The sequence below is a fragment of the Marmota marmota genome, unplaced genomic scaffold (assembly GCF_001458135.2).
Source record: "Marmota marmota marmota unplaced genomic scaffold, marMar, whole genome shotgun sequence".
Classification (NCBI taxonomy): domain Eukaryota; kingdom Metazoa; phylum Chordata; class Mammalia; order Rodentia; family Sciuridae; genus Marmota; species Marmota marmota.
The window spans coordinates 5,817,308-5,833,824 of NW_025999941.1; the positions used below are offsets into that span (position 1 = coordinate 5,817,308).

The following is a 16,517-nucleotide window of genomic DNA, read 5'->3' on the forward strand; positions in this document are numbered from 1 at the left end:
GGGCATGGCTAGAAAGTGGGTCAATGAGGGTGTACTATGGGGATTATGTATTTTGTCCCTATCTCCTGGCACTCTGTCTTTTCTCTGGTTTCTGACTACCATGAGCTAAGCAGCTTTCCTCTACCACACCCTTCTACCATGATGTTCTGTCTCACTTCAGGCCCAGAACCGTGAACTAAACCTCTGAAACCATGAGCCCCAAATAAGGTTTCCCCCTCTAAGTTGCTCTTGTCAGGTAACTTGGTCACTGCTATATAAAGCTGACTAACACAACAGATTTTATCATATACACAAACAAACATGCTTTAACTTTGTTGCCTAGAAACCAAGAACACCATAAAATAGTCCCCACTTATCCTCGGTTTCACTTTCTAAAGTTTCAGTTACATGCAGTCAAACGCAGTATGTATCAACAGAAGGTCAACAGTAGCCAATCTTACGCCAGGACACTTACATCATCATTCTCTTCTCTTTACCTCATCACATTAGCACAAAAAAGAGTGAGTGAGCACAGCACAGGAAGATACTTTCAGAAAGACTACATGCATATAACTTGTTATTACAGTATGCTTTTATAATTGTTTCTATTTTATTATTAAGTACTGCTATTTATCTTCTTAATATGCTTATTTTATAAATCAAACTTATCAGAGATATGTGTGTCTGGGAAAGAACAAAGGACATATAGGGTTTGGCATGACCTGAGTTTCAGAGATCCACTGGGAGTTTTAGAATATATCCCTGGTGGATAAGGGGGTGCCTACTGTAACACTCAAATATTTCTGGAGGCAAACTAAACTAATTCAGAATGTAAAGCTGCCCCCAGGAGAGCTGGAAAACACATATGAGTGCAGAGTGGAAACTTCACCGCCCACAAGGCAAAGCTGTAGACAGCGTCCCTTGGTCCCTGAGAGAACTCACGTAGATGGTTTTAATGTAAACCATAGCAGACTGTGCCTCCGTGGCATTTGTGAACAGAGGCATTCATTGAAAAATGAGAATCTCAGTTTATATGAGGGTGTACACACACAGTCCATTTGCTCTCTATAACTGTGCCTTCTGGCTTCCCTGCCTCCCACCAGCCCTGAACCACCAGCATTTGATTTAAAGTAAGGCAGCTGAAACCACAGCAACTTTTCTGCTGCTTTTGCGAACAAGCCAAGTGTCTGTGTGCTGCTGGGCTCGAGCGGGGGTGGGGGCAGCTATCAACAAAGGAGAACTCTTTCTTTCCTACAGCCTGGGAAGCAGCAGCCTGTGAATCTGCCCTGGGCCTAGCACACCTCCAGAGAAGATGTGTCCCCAGCATCCCCAGCCCAAGACTCACCTCTTTGGAATGTGGTGTCCCCCCCATGTGATGGCAACACTGTACTTCCCAGGGGTGCTGGGGTAATATTCGAATGCATAGACCCCATCCAGAAAGCCTTTCTGCTTCACCAGCTCCTCCAGGCCTTCTGCGGGAAGGAAGCACACAATCTTGCCAGAGCAATTCTAGCCTCATAACGGTGATAAGAATAGAAAGGTAGCAATATCCACAAAGCATAAGCCATCTAAGAATCAAGTGGGCCAGTGCAGAGTGGCAGGCCCCCCAAAACATGGGAGAGGACTTGAAAGCTAAAAGCAGACACATCTCTGCTTCAGACTGTAAACAAATGGAAGATTTCACAGCAAAGTGGCTTCTGATAATTCTCTCAGGTCTGAGGAACCCTGAGGTCCTGAACCTTGTGGATCTATGTAAGAAATCTAGTTACAGTTCAACATTTCCCTTCTCAGCTCCCCCTCAAACACTGGGGAGGGAGAACCTTTATGAGTATTTGACTTAAGTTATGCATCCCAGGATATCTTTTTTTTTTTGCGCTAACGCTGGACAACGAAAGCAATAAAGCCCTTAAGTTCGCTATCTATGAGAAGATGGGTTTTAGATGCCATACCACAAACCCCAGACCCAGCCATCAGGCTAGAACTTGTTTTATGTTGAGCCCTGAGGTTTGGCCAGGAAAGCCGTTGAGTCAAGCAAGTCTCCAAGGTCAGGAAAACATGTCTCCCTGACTCCTGTTGCAACAAGCTGGGAGGGAGGGCAGCCACAGCACAGCTTGGCTCCAGGTCTGGGCAGTTTAGAACCTTGGCTGCCCTCGGGGCACATTCTGCTTCAAAATTTGGTGTTCGGAGACCAAATATTAACTTTTTGGAGCTTGGAACCCTTCTGCCCCAATCTAATGGAAGCACAGAAGATGAGAGCAGCCCTGGCACAGGAAGCTCACATCCCATAAGCCAAGGAACTAAAAGCCACCAGTAAGCTATATCTGTAACCAGAAATGCAGAGCTGCATCTCTGTACCAGGGAAAAACTTGTGAGCAGGGAGGATGCTTGACCTCATATCTGCCATATTCCTCCCCAAAAGAGGGAGCAAAGAATGGGTTGCTGGGTGTAATTTGCCTTCCACACATTCATCTCCAATGAAAACTTCATCTGGGGAAATATGATTCCCTTTCACTAACTGTAGTAACTGATGTAATTTCATACTCAATGAAATGCAACCTGTGCTGGAGAAATCATTGGCCTTGGAGACTGTGCTTGAATACCAGCTCAGGTGCCTACAAGCTATGTGATCTTGAATAAGAACTTTCTATTCAGGGCCTCGATCTCCTCAAATAAAAAATGGACCATTTCAAGTTGTTCCCACAGCAACATTTCCCTAACTCCTTTGCATCACTACTTTCTCTACTCCCAGAGGTATTAATATAATGTAAGACTGTCAAGCCACCCACAGTTCTAGCCCACATCCAGGGCAGACATTACTAATCAATTACTGCTCCCTTTTCCATGGAAGCCAGAGAGTCTTAAATCTTTGTCATAGCTCTCTGTAAATCAATCCGGACTGTATGTGGGATGAAATCCAAATTGCCATGATTGAAAAATTAGCTGAAATCACACCTGAGATGGGGAAAGAAAGGAGCACTTACTAGGACCCTTCACAGTTACACTGAGCTCCCCACTTCCAGCAGCTTTGGTATCAACCTTGAAGTCTGCGGTCTCCCGGATGCGGACACCTTTGGGCTGCAGGCCTCGGCCACTGGCCCGGCAGGCATTTGGACTGCAGGCTGCAAACACAGTTTTGACATGAGTTCAACCTTTCATTCTTTAGTCACAGATGAGAAAGCCAAGGTAACTTGGAGCCACCCACCAAGAAAATGTTTGCTTTGCACAAAGAATATGCAGCAGTTGCCCAAGACCAGCGATGCCATTCAGGGAGCACACTAACCAGCAAAGAAGGACACAGCATAATTTTGTCCAGCCATACCACAGAAGGCTGGGGAATGTTACTTTGGCAACAAAATACAGGAGAATGCAGCAAATCTTCGCTGTGCTCCTGGGTCCTGGCATTTATCCCTTTCATGGGGTAGAGGGAGGTTAAGATTGAGTGCTGGACATTATTCAAACCTCATTGCCTTCCTCAAGGGCCCAGTAATTGGGAAGGCTACACTTTCTCAAGTCGACTTGGAAAATACAGTGCTTGAAAATATCTGTGTTCCAAACCCTGGGTCAGCCATTTCTAAAGGTCTAATCATTGCTGTTGTCCTCCACAAGAACAGCCAGACAAAACAAAAGAGAGCCAAGAGAGACCAGTTCCGCAGACCAGCCTTTCTGTGCTGGCTGTTACAAGGCCCTTGGCAATGAACAGCTACAAAAGCAAGAATCAGCAGTAAATGCCACACTCCTGACTTGAAGAGGCACACAAACATGCTTGAAGTTAAAGAAATTGATGATGGAAGTTTATGGTAGCACTTTGTTATGGTTTAGATGTGTGTCCCCCAAAAGCTCATGTGTGAGACAATACAAGAAGGTTCAGAGGTGAAATGATTGGGTTCGAAGAGTCTTAACCTAATCAGTGCATTGATCCCCTATAGGGATTAACTGGGTATAACTATAGGCAGATGGGGATGTGACTGGAGAAGGTGGATCACTGGGGGCGTGACTTTGGGGTACATATTTTTTCTTTGTGAGTGAAGCTCTTCTCTGCTTCCTGGTGACATCCTGAGTGTCACTTTTCTCCACCACAATCTTCTGCCATGATGTTTTGCCTCACCTTGAGTCCCAAGTAATGAAGCTGGCTGTCCTTGGATTGAGACCTCTGAAACTGTATACCACAAAATAAAATTTTCCTCCTTACTATTGATGTTGTCAGGTCTTTTGGTCACAAAAAGTGGCGAAAAAAAAAAAGAAAGCTGATTAAAGTGACACTGGTTTTTCCAATGTGATAGAGCTTTTAAGTTTGGGGGTTTTGTTGTTGTTGTTGTTTTGTTTTTTGGACATATTTTTGTTATTTTGTTGTGGTGCTAGGTACTGTGCTCTAACACTGAGCTCCTTTACAGCCCCAGTCCTTTTTTATTTTATTTTGAGACAAGGTCTTGCTAAGTTACCTAGGTGGGATTCAAACTTGTGATTCTCTTGTCTTAGCCTCCTGAATAACTGGAATTATAGGCTTGATACACCATACCTGGCTAAGATTCTTTTAATATAAAATCACTATAATCGGGGGCAGAAAAATCAAAAGAGGGGGCTAGGGCTGTAGCTCAGTGGCAGAGTGCTTGCCTAGCATGTGTGAGGCACTGGGTTAAATCCTTAGTACCACATAAAAATGAAACAAATAAAATAAAGGCATGCTAGCCATCTATAACTACCAAAATAATTTTTTAAAATCAAAAGAGAAGGTCTACTGATTAAATACTGCATAATATAAGTGATGGGTGGAATGGATGTTCCAGAAACAAGGACAGTCCACGAGGTAAGAATAGTTTGGGGAACACTAGTTGAGTTGTGAACACTGTCCCAAATTCTTTCTTTCCTTATATTAAAAAGAGTTTTATTTGTGAATATGTTGGACATTTTGGGGTTTTTTTCTTTATCAAAAGAAGAAAAGATGGTCACACCAGAAATAAGTCACAACAGGATGACAGGACTTCCTCAGAAGTCTTAAATGTGTCCTAAAAGATATATATACACACTCATGGAAATTCTGAATACATGCAGAAGCCTCAACATCAAAAGGGTAACTGCTCTGTTCGTGTAAACAATAAGTGGAGTCGCAGAGTTTGAGAGAAACCACCAGATCTTCTGCCATCCTGCAAAGCCTTAGGTATGTTTAAATGCAATTAGAGAGTATGCTTAGGGTCTGGCTGTGCAATTTGTAATAACACCTGCACAGGAATTTCCTGAAACAAACTCACACAAACAGCACAGACTCAGCTGATGATAACAAGAAGCACAAAGAACTGGCACAGACGCCCCACCCAACCAGCCCTTACCAAGCAAAAGCCTCTGGCCCAGTGTTCGCAACTAGGAAGCCAACAGCTTCGGGGTCCAGGTTGGCCCAGAGGCAGGATTCGGAAGAAGAAGCCAAGTCTGCAGATGCAGATGTGGAGGATAGAACAGGGAAAGGCAAGTATTGGTTAGAAAAGGCAGCAGAGTTGGAAAACAAACCAACAAAAAAGAGCAACCAAGTCAGGAGAAAGTCTATATTAGAGGAAAATGTATGCTCCTGGTTGCATAGGAGTTCAGCAGAGTGGTTAAAGGCAGGTCCAGAGAGACTACACAGCTACTCTTATCGACACCTCATAGGGCTGATACCTTGTGTTAGCCAAGCCTCAGGGTCTCCACCTGTAAATTGGCACTAGTAACAGCACCTGTAGCACACAGGCTGGTGTGACGATTAGATGCAGTCATGCTAAGTGCCTGGCAGCCAGCCAAGGCCAAGAGAAGGAGGCTGCAGGGCACCTGCCGCTGCCAACTCCATCACAGGTGCCAACTCCTCTGTAGGAGTGTTCTGAGGAATTAACTCATTAATTGAGCTAACTCAAATTAATATACTTAGGTCTCTGTGTGGCTCATAGAAGATACAGATTGAACATCCCACCTCCAAAATGCTTGGGGCCAAAACCATTTCAGATTTCAGGGGGTTTCTATTGTTGTTCTTGTTTGGGGAATATTTGTATCAACTTTACTGGTTGAAACTTCCTAATCAGAAAATACAAAATGCTCCAAAATCTGAAACTGTTTGAGTATCATGTCAGTTCTTAAAATGGTTTGGGTTTTGAAGCATTTCAGATTTTTTAGACTTTTGGATTAGGGATGCTCACTCTGTACTATGGATTGGATCTAAAATGTCCCCCCCAAAGTCCACAAGTTTGGTCTCCAACCTGTGGCACTCTTTGGGAGATGGTGAAACCTTTATAAGGTGGGACCTAGCAGGAAAAAGTTAGGTTACTGGGGATGTCTCCCTGAAGGGGTTACTGGGATCCCAGCCCCTTACTGTCTCTGTTTCCCAGCTGCCACAAGGTAAGCAGCTCCTCTGCCACACACTCCCACCATGATATATTGTGCCACTACAGGCCCAAAGAAATGGAACCAAGCAACCAGAGAATGCAACCTTTGAAACAGTGAACCTTTTCTCAATGTAAACCTTTCCTCCTATTCATTTTATTATCTCAGGTGTTTTGTCACGGTGACAGAAACTGTATTAGTATTAACATACTGAGGAAAAGAAGTCATTTCCCATGGAAGTGGATCTAGCAGAAAGAGAAGAGAGGACAGCTCAGTGTCAGGCCCCAGCCACTTTCAAGGCCTCAGTGTCCAGGCACACACAATATCTATGACAAATGTACTTGGCCACACTGGCACTCACCTTCCCCAACTTGCACAACAAAGGGACTCTTGGGAATGGTTTCCCCGGCAAAGGAGACCTTGACCACGTGGGGGCCAGGCTGCAGTGGTTTGTACACACATCGATACACCTGGTTTCCTTTGTCTTCTATAAGCAACTCTACTGTGTTCTTCCCCTGGGGATCTTCCACCTCAACACCAATGTCACCCACGCCAGCTCCTGTGAAAGAGCAAGCATTTCATGAGCTCAAGTTCCCCGCTCTCAGAAAACTCATTACTGACCAGTGCAAAATGCAAATAAAAGGGGTCAGAGAGACACTTGGGAAGGTAACGCCAAGGTATTCACAGCTGTGATCTTGGTGTACGGGGCTAGTGCTGAACTTCTCTTTGATTCACATTTCTTTATTTTCTAAATTGAAAAGAAGGTCAACGAATTCAAGAAAATTTCTTATTCATTCTTTTTCCCCCTGCAAGACCTTACACAGAATTTGGTCTAGTTGATGATTATTAAACTTTAGTGTCTTTGGAAAATTTGGTGAAGTCAGAACCGCATAAAGAAATTGATTATTAATCAAAGTCAAACCTGAGGATAAGTCTTTCAAAAAGAAAAGCTGATTTTTGAAAAATGCAACTCACACATTGGAAAAAGGTTTTTTGTTTGTTTGTTCAATCTAAAAGACAAGAGGAGCCGGGCATGGTGGAACACGCCTGTAATCCCAGCGACTCCAGAGGCTGAGGCAGGAGGATCTCGCGCTCAAAGCCAACAACAGTGGGGCTCTGAACAACTCATTGAGACCCTGTCTCTCTAAAAAAAAATACAAAATAGGGCTAGGAGTGTGGCTCAGAAGCCAACTGCCTCTGAGTTCAATACCTGGTACCCTCCCCAAAAGGTAAGAAATAGGCTATCTCAAGCCTTCAAATTCCTGAGGATTATATTTCAGGCTTTGGAAGAAAGTCCAAAAGTTCAATCCATGGAGGAATGGCATATTACCTGCCGTGTAGATATCAAAGTAGGTGGGCTTATTAGCAATGTTTCCTGCAGCTTCCAAACCTGGGCCTTTTGCAGTCACTTTACTGGGGTCTCCCTGGGCTTTGTCAACATTCACTTCAAATGGGCTTTTGGAGATGTGCTGTCCTGCAAAGAGGACTGTGACCTGCAAATGACAAAGAAGTAAGCTATAATTCCTTCTCCATATGCCTCATAAGACCACTAGCAAGCTTCATGCACTGATGACCTTCTTTCCACCTTCTCAAGGCTACACACAAAAAGAGCTGAAACCAGGAACCCTGGGAAAAGTAAAGCAACCTCAGTGAGTACCACACCTTCTCCTTTGGCCTCAGGCTGTGTCTGGGATATCAGGCCTTTAGCAATACACACACACACACACCCCAGCTACAATTAGCCTTTCTAAAAGGAAATTAATAACCACTTATACAAGAATCTCTAGACATGAATAAGGGGCTGTAGAACAGGCCACTATTCTCCCAGAATTTAATGCACAGTCCCAAGATTTCAAACCCAGAGCCAAAGTGTTTTCCAAGGGAACAAGATCATTCTTAGATACACGGATTTGGGACAAAGTACAGTAATTTCCATCTGAAATTTGAGTCATATTTCTCTGACTGATGCTGTTCAAGGGATTTGGGTTGGGTTTCATGTGAACCCATGATTGGCTAGAATGAATGAATGACATCATAAATGCTTCCCTTCAAGATTTCTCTTTTGTCAAATTCATGATGCTCTAGGAGTATAAGAAGAACCTAAGGCCAAGGTTCAGGGTAAATTCACCAAAGCCCAAGATAATAAGTAGTGTCTATGTCTCAATCTGGGCCTGGTATACAGGGATCGGCCTTGGTGTGCTGCTGAGAATTTCCTTCCAATGAAGGGCACACTCCTGCATCATCCAAGTCTCCTACCATGCAGGCTGTCTAAGACTCTGCCCTCGGGGCCACAGGATACCATCTCAGACAGAACTCAAGGCACTGAGAGGAAGGGCCTGCAGGCTCCATCGAAGTCATTTCTCCAGGGGCTGAGTGGGCCATTTCCTCAATCCCCAAGTTTCAATGTAGACAGATCCTCCAGATTACCTCAAAGGGGAATTCAAGGAAGCACTAAGGACCAAGAGCCCACAGCTTAGTCACTGTAGCATCTACACTCCAGGCATTCATTCAGTTGCCACCAAGAGGTGGAGTCCAGACGGATCTTATAACATTACAAAGAACTTGCCTGTGGGGTTTCAACAATGGCTAATATCTTAAGAATAATTGGCTAATATCTCAAGACTGATTCACAGGGATTCCAAATTATCTACAATGAGCAAGGATATTTCAATAACTGACGTTAACTCAAGAAAAGCATTCTTCTGGGCTGGGGATATAGCTCAGCTTTGCAAGTACAAGGCCCTGGGTAAAATCCCCAGCACCACCAAAAAAAAAAAAAAATCAAAACAAACACACAAAAAAAACCCTCACTCTTCTGTGCTGGGGTGTATAGCTCCGTGGTAGAGAGGCCCTGGGATCAACCTCTAGTACCACGACCCAAAACACTCTACTTCCTAAACTCTCTTGTGCATATATCCCCCCCCACCCAAAGAAAAAAGGCCAAAACAGCAGCCCAAGCCAGAGCCATGGCGTCTCTTCTTACTTTGTGCAGTCCAGTGACCTTGGGCAGATATTCCACAGAGTATGTCTTGTTCTTGTCACTATCAGGGGTCACCTGTGCCTGGGAAGGAAGATGAAAATTAGTTGGAGAAGGTGCTGGGAGTAAGTAAAGAGCATGCTGTGCCAGCCAAATCCTGCAGCAGGCAGGCAGAGCAGGAACCCTGGAGGCGCTTGCTATTTCCTGCCCCACCATTCCTGCAGAGGACGCCAGGAGAGAAGCAGCCCAAAGTCATAGCAACAAGACAAGGCGGCACCAACTCAAGACTCACTGTCTCAGGGCTGGCACTGTCCAGATGAGACAGAACATGAAGCAAGTAACACAAATCTTTGTCAGCTCAGAAGTTATTAAGAGCTTATGAAATGCCAGATAAAACAATAAGCAAGTTGGGCATGTCTCTGCCCCAGAGGGAAAAATAGATAATACATCAGTAAGCTTAGAATTTCAGATTGTGCTAAATGCTAGAAATAAAGTATGGTCCTAAGAAAATAAGCAAATAGCAAGAAGAGCATGTGCAAAAGCCCTAAGAAAGGACCCAAAGACAGGTCAGTATGGGAAGAAAGTGAATGGAGCAAGAATCCCCAGAATCTAACACCTCAATCAATTAACAAGGTCTTTACCAAATCCAAAGCATTCTTTATTTAATAAACACTGTGCCCTTGGGAATAGAATTTTTTTCTATTATATTTCAAAGCACAGCTCTCAGGAAAGTTACTTTAGCCACTGTGAGCTTCAGAATCCTTTCGATAAAGAACATTTTCATTATGAGCTAAAATGTAGAAAACAGAGGCACAGACCCTGAACCTGTTAAAGATCCCTAGTCTCCAGGGGATTCTGGATGGGAGAGGCAGTGTCCTCCAACATACCTCTTCTTTGTTCCCTTCTGGGTCTTCGATAAACACCATCACATCTCCCTGCCCGGCGCTGATGGTGTCCACAGTGAACTTGGCTGGCTGCTTCACCATGTTCCCAGTGGGCTCGATTCCTGTCAAGAGTTCACACAAGCACATTTAAGCTGGGCCAGCCATCACCTGCTTTGCCTCTCTCAGGGAACAGAGAGATGGGACCATGCCCTGTGGATCCCACGTGAGACACAGACAAATTGTCATGGTCAGGATAATCAGACAGGTCCAAAGCCTTAATTTTGTCCATGTTAAATAAGCAACACCCAATTCTGAAATAGAGCAATTCAGACTATGGTGAAACACAATGTGGTTGGTAACCAGCAGCAGAACTTGCCTTAAGGGAAGCAATGTGAGGGAGGAAGAAGGCTCATTTTTCATCAAACACCATTCTGTATTGATTACATTTTTAAAAAAACATATTTGATCATTTTTCAATTCCATTTTTTTATTTTAACATAATGAAGCAAATTCATTTGAGATAGATTCACACGCAGGTGTAAGATACAACACCCTTTACTCAGTATCCCCTGCCATGGTAACATCATACAAAACTCCTGTACAATACTGTACAGTACAATATCACAACCAAGTATTGCATTGATAGGATCAAGACACACCACAGGGATCCTTCAGAGTCTCATCCACTTCCCTCCTACTCTACCCTCTTCTTACCCCTGACAACCACTAATCTATTCTCCATCTCAACCATTTCACCATTTCAAATTATGTTACATTAGGAATTCTCTGTAGATTCATCCAGGTTGCTGCTTATAACAACACTTATTTTTCATTGCTGAGTAATACTCCATGTTCTGGGATTATTTAATCATTCAAGACATCTGGGTTGTTTACAGTTGTCTCTTACTTATAAAGCTGCCATAAATATTCACATATAGGTTTGTGAGAACATAAATGTGAAATAATAATAATAACTGTATGTGTGAGCATGTATTATCTACCCCTGGTTGCAACACAGAGCTCCCAAAATTCTTGTAATTCCCTAAGTGCTAAAGGTGTAGGAGTACCTTTTGCTCCAATGTTTGGTCTTCAACCCAGTCCCTGATTCAAAGCTCCTAAACCTCTTGGGAATTTCCAGGGTGAGAGCATTTTTTGTTGCAATGAGGCAACTTTTAGTGGGCTCCTACCTGGGAGCTGGACTCCAGAAAGACCTGCCATTAAAAGCCTAGAACTTTCAGCCAAGCCCCACCTTCTTCCTTTTAAGAAAAGGAGAAGCCAGAGATGAGTATTGATCATACCTCTATAAAAATCCCTGAGATGTGAGGTTCAAGAAGTTTCTGGGTTGGTGAACACATTCATGTGCCAGGAGATGACCCGTCCCAACTCCACAGAGACAGAAACTCCTGCACTTAGGACCCTTTTGAACCTAACTCTATAGACTTCCTCATCTGGTGTCCATTTTTATCCGGTATTATGTCAGTAAACATGAGTAAGTGCTTCCCTGAGTTCTGTGAGCCCCACTAGCAACTGATTCAACCTGAGGAGGTGGAGGTGGTCACGGTGACCTCCACTTTGTAGCCAAGTCAGAAAGAAATTGTGAGTGAACCTAAGGACCCACTCCTTATGACTGGTGTATGAAGTGGGGACAGTTAAGGACTGAGCCCTTAACGAACGGTGCCTGTGCTGCCTCCAGTGTCAGAATCAAACTGAAATACAAGACATGCAGTTGCTGAATAATAAATTGGAATAATGGTCAATGTGAGAAAAAATTTACAGTTTGGTGACCAGAAGTAAATAAAATACTGAGAGTTGAAATAGTTTTCCATAGTTGTGAGGACACAGAAAGAAAAGGGTTTTCCTTTACAATAAGCTTTCATTCCTCTGGGATGTCAGGAGTGTAACTGCTGGGTTGTATTATAGTTGCATGTTTAGTTGTATTGTTTTGGTTTTATGGTCCCAGGGATTGAACCCAGGGGCGCTTAACCACTGAGCCATATTCCCAGCCTTTTTTATTCATTATTTAGAGACAGGGTATGAAGTTGCTTAGAGCCTCTCTAAGTTGCTGAGGCTGACTTGAAACTTGTGATCCTCCAGTCTCAGCCTCTTAAGCTCCTGGGATTTCAGGTGTGTACCACCATGCCAGCTAGTCATTTTGATTTTAGGGAAGGCGGGTATCAGGGATTGAATTCAGGGGCACTCAACCACTGAGCCACATCCCCAGCCCATTTTTGTATTTTATTTAGAGACAAGGTCTGAGAAGCTTAGCACTTTGCTTTTGCTGAGGCTGGCTTTGAACTTGTGATCCTCCTGCCTCAGCCTCTGAGCTGCTGGGATTACAGTCTTACACCACTGTGCCCAGCTCATTTTGATTTTAAAGATACTGCCAAGACGTGTTTCAGCATGGCTATACCACTTCACATTTCCACCTGCAAAACAGAAGTGATCCAGATCCAGTTTCTTTGCATCCTCGCCAGCTTGTCATCATTAGTTTTTATTTTAGCCCCTGATAGGGTATTGGTTTTAATTCTCATTTTCTGATGTTTAACAATATTGAGCCAGCTTCTCATATGCCTCTATGCATTTGTATATTCTCTTCAGTGAAAATGTTCCTGTCTTTTGCCCATTTTCTGACTGGATGGTTAGGTGAATTTTTAGTGGTTGTTGTCACCATTCATTTTTCAACTACTGAGCTTTCCAAGTTCCTTAGATGTTCTAGGTGCAGGCAATTGGCTGGATATGTGGATTGCAAACATTTTAGCTTGTCTTCTCATCCTCTTAGCTACAAAAAGTTTTGTTTCAAAACATCTTTGAAGTAAAATCCAGTCCCCAAGTTCTCATAAATGACCCCTGACAGGGACAAGAAGAGAAATACTATACTCTATGGATTATCTGTCTGAGGTCACCGGGTAGCACAAAGTAAAACCGACAACATGGCCTGGCTTGGGACTGTTTGGGGGGCTTGTTTTGATAAATTTAGAAGAAAGAGATCTTAGGAAAAAGAGTGGTGGGTTTGTTTTTGTTTGTGGTAATGCTAGGAATTGAACCCAAGGCCTCAAGCAGGCTAGGCACATGCCGCACCACGCAGATACGCACCTCAATACACCTTTTCAAAGAAGAATCCTGCCTCTATCTATGAAAATGCTTGCTGAGTTTTTGTTATTCTTGTTTTGTTTCTCTCTTTTTTCATTTTTTAAGTTTTTTTGCTGTGCTAGGGATTGAACCAAGGCCTCAAGCATGCTAGGCAAACACTCAACCACTGCAGGGATTTTAACAGCAATTGTGCTGACATGATGATTTGGGGAGAACGGACATCTTCACTGTTTGACCTTTTATAATCCATGTGAAACAGAATGTCTCTCCACTTGGATCTTTTCTTTCTTCATCACTATTTTTGTAGTTTGTACTCTATAAGCTCTATACTTTCATTATTGGATTTATACCAATTTCTCATTTTTCCTTTTGAGTAAATTGTAAATGGTATGCTATTTTTAATTCAGAGGTCCACATGTTTCCTCTAGTATATATACTCTATGACACAGAACTGAGTTTGGTACACTGCTCTTGGATCCTGTGACCTCTCTGAGCTTACTCATCCAAGGAGGGTTTTTTCCCACTTTGGGTTTTCTGTTTTTAAGATTCTTTGGGATTATCAACAAAGACAATAAGACATTCATCTGAAAATAGGGACAGTTTTATCTCTGACTTTCCAATCTGTATGTCTTTTCTTGTCTAACTTCACTGTTGGAAGCTTCAATCTTTAAGTTGAATAACAGTCTTAGAGGAACACATTCAGGTCTTTCACCACTAATTGTAGTGTTAACTATGGATTTCTTGGGGTAAGTATTCTGTGTTAAATTGAGGAAGTTCCCTCTTTGTTCCTCTTTTGAGTTCTCATGGGTGGTACTGATTTTTTGCTGGGTGGGGGTGGGGCGGTGGGGGTAACCAGGGATTGAACTCAGGGGCACTCGACCACTGAGCCACATCCCTAGCTCTATTTTGTATTTTATTTAGAGACAGAGTCTCGAGTTGCTAATAAGCACCTCGCTAAGTTGCTAAGGTTGGCTTTGAACTTGCAATCCTCCTGCCTCAGCCTCCGGAGCTGCTGGGATTACAGGTGTGTGCCACCATGCCCAGTGGATATTGAATTCTGTCAGGTGTTTTTTTCTGAATTCATATGGTCATGTAATTTTTCTTTATTAGCCTGTGACTGAAATAGGGCCGATCATGCTGATAGATTTTTCCAACAGTGAGCCAGAAGGCATGACTGGAATATATTCCACTTGTTCATGATATATAAGTCATTTTATATGTAATATTTTGGGATGGACTTTTACATCTAACCTCTGAGGGATACTGGCCTACAGTTTTCTTTTTTAGTACCTTTCTTGGTTTGGTTATTAGTTTCATAAAATGAACTGATAAGTGTTCTTTCCTCAAATTTTCTGAAAGAGATTGTATGAAATTGGTTTTCATTCCTCTCTAAATCTTTGGTAGAATTCTCCAGTGACATTATCTGGGCCTGAAGGTTTCTTTTTCAGAGCTTTTAAATTTTACAAATTAAATTTCCTTAATGTTTATAGGATCAATTCAGGTTATCTAATTCATTCTGGTTGAATTTTGGAAGTCTGTGGTTGTTGAGGGACGTCTCCTACAGATTGACACATTTTTACTCATCATGTTCTTTCTCTTTACTATTCCAAGATTTCTTCTTTTTTAAAATATTTCTTTTTTAGTTGTAGATAGACATGATACCTTTATTTTATTTATTTATTTTTCTGTGGTGCTGAGGATCGAACCCAGTGCCTCACAGGTGCTAGGCAAGCGCTCTGCCACTGAGCTACAACCCAAGCCCCCCCACATTTCTTCTTTAATTTAGATTTCCTTTCTATTCAAAGAATTTCCTTTAAAAGGCCATCTTTCTGGGTAGGACTGCTAGAAACAAATTCTTTCAGTTTTCCTTTGCCTGAGAATGTAATGGTTTCTTTTCATTCCTAAAGGATATTTTCTCTCGATACAGGATTTTGGCTTGAAAATTCGTCTGTTTGAATACTTGAAAAAGGTTGTGTTATGTCCTTCTGGCCTCCATGGTTTTAAATGAGAAACCTGTCGTTCATTCTAACTATTCTGCCCCCTTAGGTAAGATGCCATTTTCCTCTTGCTGCTTTTAGACTTCTGTATTGTTGGCACAATGGCACACATCCACAATCCTGACAACCTGGGGAACTGAGGTAGAAGGATCATGAGTTCAAAGCCAGTCTCAGCAACTCAGCAAGGCCCTAAGCAACTCAGCAAGACCCTGTCTCTAAATAAAAAATAAAAAGGGTATGTGGCTCAGTGGTGGGGCACCCCTAGATCGATCCCCAGTACCAAAAAAATAAACATATTGTCTTTAGTTTTGTCTGATGTTTCTTGTTTTTTTTTTGTTGTTGTTGTTTGTTTGTTTGTTTTTGTGTGTGTGCGGAATATTTTCCCTGTCTGAGGTTCGCTCAACTTCTTAAGAAAGTCTTCAGTCAAATATTATTTCTTCAAGTCAGGCATGGTGGTGCAAAGCCTGTGATCCCAGTGGCTAGGGAGGCTAAGGCAGGAGAATCACAAATTCAAAAGCCAGCCTCAGCAAAAGTGAGGTGCTAAGCAACTAAGTGAGACCCTGTCTCTAAGTAAAATATAAAAACAGGCTGGGTATGTGGCTCAGTGGTTAAGTGCAACTGAATTTAATCCTTGGTACAAAAAAAATTTTTTTTTAATTTTTTAAAATTATATATATACAATTATTTTTTGAGTAGTTTACTCTCTTTTTTATTCTCCTTCTGGGTCTCCTCTAACATGAACATTAGATGTTTTGTGATAATCCCACAGGTCCCTGAGGCTATGTACTTTCTCTTTTTTGGACTGGGTAATATCTTTTTTTCCATCTTCCAGTTCAGTGGTTCTCTTTTCTGTCCTTCCATTCTGCTATTGATCACATGCACTGTTGGATTTTTTTAAAACTTTTTTATAACATTTATTTATTTTTTTATGTGGTGCTGAGGATCGAACCCAGTGCCTCACCCATGCTACCACTGAGCCCAATCACATGAATTTTTATTTCATTTTATTATATTTTTCAGCTGTAAAATTTCCATCTGGCTGTTTATTTATTTGGTATCAGGGACTGAATTCAGGGGCACTTTACCACTGAGCTACATCCCCAGTCCTTTTTATTTTTAATTTTGAGACAGAGTCTCACTAATTTGCTGAAGCTGGCCTCAAACTTGTGATCTCCTGCCTCAGCGTCCTGAGTCATTGAGATTACAAGCATGTGCCACAATGCCCAGCTTCCTCTTTTTTTTTTTTTTTTT

The 16,517-nt window shown here is 42.5% G+C and overlaps 1 protein-coding gene across 4 annotated transcripts in view; it reads right to left on the bottom strand.

Annotated features, from left to right (window-relative positions):
- Positions 1-16,517, bottom strand: part of Flnb (filamin B) — a 147,751-nt gene that overhangs the window by 61,019 nt on the left and 70,215 nt on the right. For all 4 annotated transcript variants that reach the window (XM_015494377.2, XM_015494382.2, XM_015494381.2 and 1 more), the window contains exons 5-10: positions 10,183-10,301; positions 9,302-9,379; positions 7,649-7,811; positions 6,680-6,877; positions 2,961-3,098; positions 1,325-1,451 (exon numbers count right to left, since the gene is read on the bottom strand). In XM_015494377.2, coding sequence (XP_015349863.1) covers positions 1,325-1,451; positions 2,961-3,098; positions 6,680-6,877; positions 7,649-7,811; positions 9,302-9,379; positions 10,183-10,301 — 823 coding nt within the window. The remainder of the gene's footprint in view (positions 1-1,324; positions 1,452-2,960; positions 3,099-6,679; positions 6,878-7,648; positions 7,812-9,301; positions 9,380-10,182; positions 10,302-16,517) is intronic.